Source organism: Bos indicus, chromosome 3 (assembly GCF_029378745.1).
Source record: "Bos indicus isolate NIAB-ARS_2022 breed Sahiwal x Tharparkar chromosome 3, NIAB-ARS_B.indTharparkar_mat_pri_1.0, whole genome shotgun sequence".
NCBI classification, from domain to species: Eukaryota; Metazoa; Chordata; class Mammalia; order Artiodactyla; family Bovidae; genus Bos; species Bos indicus.
Window position 1 is genome coordinate 12993216 of NC_091762.1, and position 8492 is coordinate 13001707.

General features: G+C 39.1%; 1 protein-coding gene across 8 annotated transcripts in view; it reads right to left on the reverse strand.

The window, feature by feature from the left end:
• The window catches only part of LOC109579134 (CD48 antigen-like), a 90406-nt gene extending 87455 nt beyond the window's left edge, over positions 1-2951 (reverse strand). For all 8 annotated transcript variants that reach the window (XR_011565281.1, XR_002183781.2, XR_011565282.1 and 5 more), the window contains exon 1: positions 2837-2951. Coding sequence is in view for 5 of the 8 variants with exons in the window: in XM_070784190.1 (XP_070640291.1) it covers positions 2837-2903 (67 nt within the window). In the remaining 3 variants the exon portion in view is untranslated. The remainder of the gene's footprint in view (positions 1-2836) is intronic.
• Between the last annotated feature and the right edge of the window lie 5541 nt (positions 2952-8492).

The following is an 8492-nucleotide window of genomic DNA, read 5'->3' on the forward strand; positions in this document are numbered from 1 at the left end:
CTTTTCAATATGCTATTCAGGTTGGTCATAACTTTCCTTCCAAGAAGTAAGCGTCTTTTAATTTCATGGCTACAGTCACCATCTGCAGTGATTTTGGAGCCCAAAAAATAAAGTCTGACACTGTTTCCACTGTTTCCCCATCTATTTGCCATAAAGTGGTGGGATCAGATGCCATGATCTTAGTTTTCTGAATGTTGAGCTTTAAGCCAACCTTTTCTGTCACCTCTTTCACTTTCATTAAGAGGCATTTTAGTTCCTCTTAACTTTCTGCCATAAGGATGGTATCATCTGCATATCTGAGGTTATTGATATTTCTCCCGGCAATCTTAGATCTGTTTATTTGTGTGGTTGCAAGCTGCCTGACTGTCGAGTCTTTTTTGTTTTTGTTTCACTTTTTTGGCTTTTTGTTTGTTCTCTCTCTCTTATATTTAAAGAAATTTAATAAGTTATTTCTTTCAGGCTACAGAAAATATACTTTACATGATCAGGGAACAATAAAACTGAGAAAAATGACTAGAGAAAAGTCGGTGCCACTATCCCTAGATCCCAATTCCTGATTTCCAATTCTTTTTCTAGTGCAGCTTCTGGAATCCATTAGAACATACAGAAAAGGATCAAATCCCACAATGACTGAAAGGCTGATAAGAATGTAAATGAGGTCATTTCCATCTCTCACATAGACGAAAACATCCTGTGTGCCCTGCCTTAAGGGCACATGAAAAAATACACCCATAAAACTTTCTCTTGCAAATTTTCAAGGAACTGAAATTAAATATGATGATATGACGCCGTATCCTTTAAATGTCTTGAAATTATAATTTTAAATGAAGGACAAGCACTCACTAGTTCAATCAACATCAATTCTTAAAAGTATGAAACCAGTACTGCCTGAATCAGCTTTAATCCCGGATGCATTTAAAGGAAAGAGTTCTTGTTTTGTCACTGTTTTAGGAATGTAAAGGACACTGTGGCTAGAGCCACTGGGACCCACCCAGCTACCTGCCCTCCCCTCTCAAGTGGGACTTATGTACACACAGCTTTGTTATTGTTGCTCTCAGTCTGCTTATAATTCGGCTGATGCCTGTTTGGGCAAGGCAGGAACAGCTGCACTTTCTTTGGGGGGACTTCCAGCCCTCAGTGGTTGTTTGGCAACTAAAGTGCACAGACAGAGAGCAGATGGGCAGATGGCTTCCTGTGTTGCCCTTGCCCTCCCACCTACACAGCTCTCTGAGAACACTGTGAAGCGCTGTAATGGCAGAACAGGGGAAGAGCTCTGGATGCACAGAGGGACCAGCCTAGATGTAACTACATCCCTCCCCACCGCCAAAAAAATCAGGACAACCTAAACTGCTCACTGGTCACACAAACTCCATGACCTTAATGAGGTAATTTTAACATTTGCTGACTAAAAAAAGGAAAAAGAATTCAGATTGTGGAGGGCAGTAATGGAGCAGCTGTTTCCTTGCTGAAAAATGTAAATGGGATCATTTTCCTAGAGGTTGGGGAGGGAAGAAAGGGTCAGAAATAGGGAAAGGAGAGTAGTTTCTTTTAAAAATCAGAGGTTCCCCTATCCCTGAATTAAGAGGTCAGAGTTCTCTGTGGGGAGTGGGGGGGGGGGGGGGAGGGTTAGGACAATGAGGGCCATGCAGCCCTCATCAGCAGCGTCTCTGCAGTCTGAGACAAAACACGGTCCTGGAGGTGGAGGTGGGTGAGGAGTTTAGGAAAGTGTGCAATCTCTGTGTGACTACAACCCCTTTGATTCCAAAGGGAAAATCTTTTCTCTTTTTAAACTGTTGGATTATGATAAAACCATCAATTACGAAACAGTAAAACAATACTTTTTTCTTTTAAATGTCTCTTTGCAAATCTTTCATCAAGATAGAAAAGTATAACATGATGTACTTGAGTATTCTGTGCCCCTACGTCAGACACTAGTCAGAATGTGCTCTGTCTCATTTAATTTCCCAAATGACACATGAAGTTGGGTGTTATTCTATCCATTTTACAAGTAAAGAAGTTGAAGCTCAGACAGGTAAAGCCCACTTGACCCAAGGTATATACATTGGCTGAAGATTTTATGGCCAATATGGGGCAGGACCAGAATTTGTGACCCAATGGGTCTGACTGCAGAGTTCAACCTTACTTTGCACCATAAAAAGGTTGAGGTAAAAAGTCAGGGGGCCAGCTCACAATCCACACACAAGACAGAATCTGCAGCCTTATCTCAGCCTCTGCGGAGTTGAAAACAACTGTAACCATACATTAAGGTCATGAGCTGTAAACGCACATAAAGGTCATCATATGAGAGGTCAGGATCCCACTTCCTCCACCACCTCCCAACCCCACTACCCTCCACCTCTGCAGATGTCCCCACAGCTCAGATGTCCCTGAATATGGGGCAATGGGAGCTTGTCCCGGCCCCTCACTCACCCCACATGTCCCCCTCAGGCTGTAAGGAGAAGACGGAAGAAGTCTGGGGGGTGGGGGTCGGGGTAGGGGATGGAGAGAAGGGCCTGAGATTGTGGAGATAATTTTGCCAAACCAGAATCTGAATAATGAGACTGCTCTAATCATTTCAGCAGCAGCAGCCCCACAAAGCAGGGCTAATAATTGCCTTTTGAAGTAAGGGTTTGATGGTGATTTTCCCATCCTGAGGAACTTGCAGACATTCCAGAAAGGCCCTCATCCCTCTTTCCTCCCCTTCAACCCTCAAAGAAGCTTGAGAAACAGAATGTTGGTACCAGGCAAGCTTCAGCTGCCTACCAGTCCTCCTCACATCTGACTCAGCCTTTCACCACCCTGTCCCAGGAGCAGCCCCACCTGTCCTGTTACTCACCAAAAATGAGACTGATTTGGAGAATCAGTGTCTGGGTGGGGAGCCAGCTGCTGCCTAAGGAATCCATGACTGCCTGCTGACTGTGTTAGACCTCTGGCTCCTCCTCTGCTTGCTCTCCGCCCCTCCCCTCTCTGACCCTCTCTGCACTAGAGTCTCTCCTTGCCTGATGAGTCAAAGCAGAAAGTAAAAAATTAGAGGCTTTTTTTCTGATAAAAATCATCCATGCTGATTATTTAAAATTTGGAAAATATAGAAAATTGTACAGAAGAATAAAGAATCACTTGTTATCACACCTCATAAATCTAACCATCATAAACATTCTATTTTTCCAGGTTACCACGATATTATTGACATGTAGTATATGTAAGTTTAAAAGTACACAACATGATCATGAGATACATGTATGATTGCAAAGTAATTACCACAATGAGGATAGTTAATATCTCTCACCCCTCACATAATGACTGTGTGTCTGTGATGATAAAATTTAGGATTTATTTATTCTTTTGATAAGTTTCAAGTATATTATGCAGTATTGTTCATTGCAGTCACCTTGCCATGCAGTAGATCTCCAGAATTTATTCATCTTAATTATCTAAAATGTGTACTTTTTGACCAACATCTCCCCATCTGCCAGCCCAGACAATGACCATTCTGCTCTCTATTTCTATGAGTTCAGCTTTTTTTAGATCCTACATATAAGTGAGATCATACAGTACTTGCTTTCTCTGTCTGATTTATTTCCCCTATCATATAGCCTTCAAGGTCTACCAAGTTCTCACAAAAGGCAAAAATTCCTTCTTTTTATGGCAGAATATTTTCTTTATCTGTTCATACACCAATGGGCATTTAGGTGTTTCCATGTCTTGACTGAAATGAACATGGAGTTGGGGGATGGGGCAAATATGTCTTTGAGATCCTGATTTCATTTCCTTCAGATATATACCCAGAAGTGGAATTGCTGGATGATATAGCAGTTCTATTTTAAATTTTTTGATAAAGTTCTATACTGTTTTACATAAAGACTGTACCAATTTACATCCCCACTAACAGTGACAGGGAGGCCTGGTGTGCTGCAATTCATGGGGTTTCGAAGAGTCGGACACGACTGAGTGACTGAACTGAACTGAACTGACTGAACAGTGACTAGAACTTGCCTGGTGGCTCAGTGGTAAAAAAAATCCACCTGCAATGCAGAAGACTCAGATTTGATCCGTGGGTCAGAAAGACTGTCTAGAGAAGGCAATGGAAACCCACTCCAGTATTCTTGCCTGAGGAATCCCATAGACAGAGGAGCCTGGCAGTCTATGTATGGGGTTGCAAAAGAGTCAGACAAAACTTAGCAACTAAACAACACCACCAGTGGACAAGGGTTTCCTTTTCTCCAGAGCCTCACCAGTACTTACTGTCTCTTGTCTTTTTGACAATAGCCATTCTAACATATGTGAAATGGTTTCTTATTGTAATTTTGATTGCATTACCCTGATGATTAGGGATGTTGAATGTCTTTCATGTACCTGTTGGCCATTTGTATGTCTTCTTTATAAAATGTCTATTCAGTTCCTCTGTCCATTTTTTTTAATTGATCATAAGCACTCTTCTATAGCTCCCCTTGGATATGTTTGTCTGTGCATTTTAAAATATAATGAGAAAAAATAGATTAACTTTTTAGATAAAGTAGTAGTCTCCAAAGTGTGTTACCTGAGATGATGCATTGAAACAGAAGAATAAAACAGAAGAATTTTCTATCTATATTTTTATTTACAACAAGAAAGAAGAACCCACTCATAGTACGTAATAGAATTCCCTTGACACCCCGACTTGGGCTGTTTGGCAGTCACAGGTGAGTGAATTATCTCAAGAGAAATGCCAGGGTTGAGAGTGGCACTCTCGTTTGCTGGGTCAGTTTCAGATGATTGCTCTTGAGGAGGCATGAACATCACTGAATTAACCAGAATAGAGTGGTTAAGGTAAGAAGCTCCTCTGACATGTGTGAACTAGAGAAAACACATGTAAGGGAAAGAACAAGAAGAAGACAGCTGACCCTCTCCTACACCTGATTAAGTTGTCAGCACATTATGAGGCAAAATTGGTGACTGAATTATGCTGGACAAGAAACTCACCAAAAACTGAAATACAAATAACATGTTTAGAAATTTCCAAGTATAAATCTAGAAAGGAATCTTGGAGGAGGAAATTTACATCTTAGCATCAAATTAGAAATAGTGTATATATTGGTAAAATTTGACATTTGGAGATGGAGGGAAAATATTGGGAAAAAAATTCAAAGTTGTTTAGGTTATGATGAGATCTCTCTTACTAGTTGCCAAGTATATTTCTAACAGACACAGGTGTTTGTTGTAATATTGCTTTAAAATAGAAGGATAATGTAAATAGTCTAAATGTCCTTGCTTTAATTTTTGAAGTAAGAAATTCAAACTCACAAAAATTCAAGAATACCCTATGAAATATGGATTTGTCTCCACTACCGTTAATAATAACCTTACTATAAATCCATATTGAGTCTTTTTTATTTTATTTTATTTTATTTTTAAACTTTACATAATTGTATTAGTTTTGCCAAATATCAAAATGAATCCATCACAGGTATACATGTGCTCCCCATCCTGAACCCTCCTCCCTCCTCCCTCCCCATACCATCCCTCTGGGTCGTCCCAGTGCACTAGCCCCAAGCATCCAGTATCGTGCATTGAACCTGGACTGGCATCTCGTTTCATACATGATATTTTACATGTTTCAATGCCATTCTCCCAAATCTTCCCACCCTCTCCCTCTCCCACAGAGTCCATAAGACTGTTCTATACATCAGTGTCACTTTTGCTGTCTCGTACACAGGGTTATTGTTACCATCTTTCTAAATTCCATATATATGTGTTAGTATACTGTATTGGTGTTTTCCTTCTGGCTTACTTCACTCTGTATAATAGGCTCCAGTTTCATCCACCTCATTAGAACTGATTCAAATGTATTCTTTTTAATGGCTGAGTAATACTCCATTGTGTATATGTACCACAGCTTTCTTATCCATTCATCTGCTGATGGACATCTAGGTTGTTTCCATGTCCTGGCTATTATAAACAGTGCTGCGATGAACATTGGGGTACACGTGTCTCTTTCCCTTCTGGTTTCCTCAGTGTGTATGCCCAGCAGTGGGATTGCTGGATCATAAGGCAGTTCTATTTCCAGTTTTTTAAGGAATCTGCACACTGTTCTCCATAGTGGCTGTACTAGTTTGCATTCCCACCAACAGTGTAAGAGGGTTCCCTTTCCTCCACACCCTCTCCAACATTTATTATTTGTAGACTTTTGGATCGCAGCCATTATGACTGGTGTGAAATGGTACCTCATAGTGGTCTTGATTTGCATTTCTCTGATAATGAGTGATGTTGAGCATCTTTTCATGTGTTTGTTAGCCATCTGTATGTCTTCTCTGGAGAAATGTCTATTTAGTTCTTTGGCCCATTTTTTGATTGGGTCATTTATTTTTCTGGAGTTGAGCTGTAGGAGTTGCTTGTATATTTTTGAGATTAGTTGTTTGTCAGTTGCTTCATTTGCTATTATTTTCTCCCATTCTGAAGGCTGTCTTTTCACCTTGCTGATAGTTTCCTTTGATGTGCAGAAGCTTTTAAGGTTAATTAGGTCCCATTTGTTTATTTTTGTTTTTATTTCCAATATTCTGGGAGGTGGGTCATAGAGGATCCTGCTGTGATGTATGTCAGAGAGTGTTTTGCCTATGTTCTCCTCTAGGAGTTTTATAGTTTCTGGTCTTATGTTTAGATCTTTAATCCATTTTGAGTTTATTTTTGTGTATGGTGTTAGAAAGTGTTCTAGTTTCATTCTTTTATAAGTGGTTGACCAGTTTTCCCAGCACCACTTGTTAAAGAGATTGTCTTTAATCCATTGTATATTCTTGCCTTCTTTGTCAAAGATAAGGTGTCCATATGTGCGTGGATTTATCTCTGGGCTTTCTATTTTGTTCCATTGATCTATATTTCTGTCTTTGTGCCAGTACCATACTGTCTTGATAACTGTGGCTTTGTAGTAGAGCCTGAAGTCTGGTAGGTTGATTCCTCCAGTTCCATTCTTCTTTCTCAAGATTGCTTTGGCTATTCGAGGTTTTTTGTATTTCCATACAAATTGTGAAATTATTTGCTCTAGCTCTGTGAAGAATACTGTTGGTAGCTTGATAGGGATTGCATTGAATCTATAAATTGCTTTGGGTAGTATACTCATTTTCACTATATTGATTCTTCCAATCCATGAACATGGTATATTCCTCCATCTATTAGTGTCCTCTTTGATTTCTTTCACCAGTGTTTTATAGTTTTCTATATATAGGTCTTTAGTTTCTTTAGGTAGATATATTCCTAAGTATTTTATTCTTTCCGTTGCAATGGTGAATGGAATTGTTTCCTTAATTTCTCTTTCTGTTTTCTCATTATTAGTGTATAGGAATGCAAGGGATTTCTGTGTGTTGATTTTATATCCTGCAACTTTACTATAGTCATTGATTAGTTCTAGTAATTTTCTGGTGGAGTCTTTAGGGTTTTCTATGTAGAGGATCATGTCATCTGCAAATAGTGAGAGTTTTACTTCTTCTTTTCCAGTTTGGATTCCTTTTATTTCTTTTTCTGCTCTGATTGCTGTAGCCAAAACTTCCAAAACTATGTTGAATAGTAATGGTGAAAGTGGGCACCCTTGTCTTGTTCCTGACTTTAGAGGAAATGCTTTCAATTTTTCACCATTGAGGATAATGTTTGCTGTGGGTTTGTCATATATAGCTTTTATTATGTTGAGGTATGTTCCTTCTATCCCTGCTTTCTGGAGAGTTTTTATCATAAATGGGTGTTGAATTTTGTCAAAGGCTTTCTCTGCATCTATTGAGATAATCATATGGTTTTTATTTTTCAATTTGTTAATGTGGTGTATTACATTGATTGATTTGCGGATATTGAAGAATCCTTGCATCCCTGGGATAAAGCCCACTTGGTCACGGTGTATGATCTTTTTAATGTGTTGCTGGATTCTGGTTGCTAGAATTTTGTTAAGGATTTTTGCATCTATGTTCATCAGTGATATTGGCCTGTAGTTTTCTTTTTTTTTGTGGGATCTTTGTCAGGTTTTGGTATTAGGGTGATGGTGGCCTCATAGAATGAGTTTGGAAGTTTACCTTCCTCTGCAATTTTCTGGAAGAGTTTGAGCAGGATAGGTGTTAGCTCTTCTATAAGTTTTTGGTAGAATTCAGCAGTGAAGCCATCTGGACCTGGGCTTTTGTTGGCTGGAAGATGTCTGATTACAGTTTCAATTTCTGTGCTTGTGATGGGTCTGTTAAGATTTTCTATTTCTTCCTGGTCGAGTTTTGGAAAGTTGTACTTCTCTAAGAATTTGTCCATTTCTTCCACGTTGTCCATTTTATTGGCATATAATTGTTGATAGTAGTGTCTTATGATCCTTTGTATTTCTGTGTTGTCTGTTGTGATCTCTCCATTTTCATTTCTAATTTTATTGATTTGATTTTTCTCCCTTTGTTTCTTGATGAGTCTGGCTAATGGTTTGTCAATTTTATTTATCCTTTCAAAGAACCAGCTTTTGGTTTTGTTGATTTTTGCTATGGTCTCTTTTGTTTCTTTTGCAT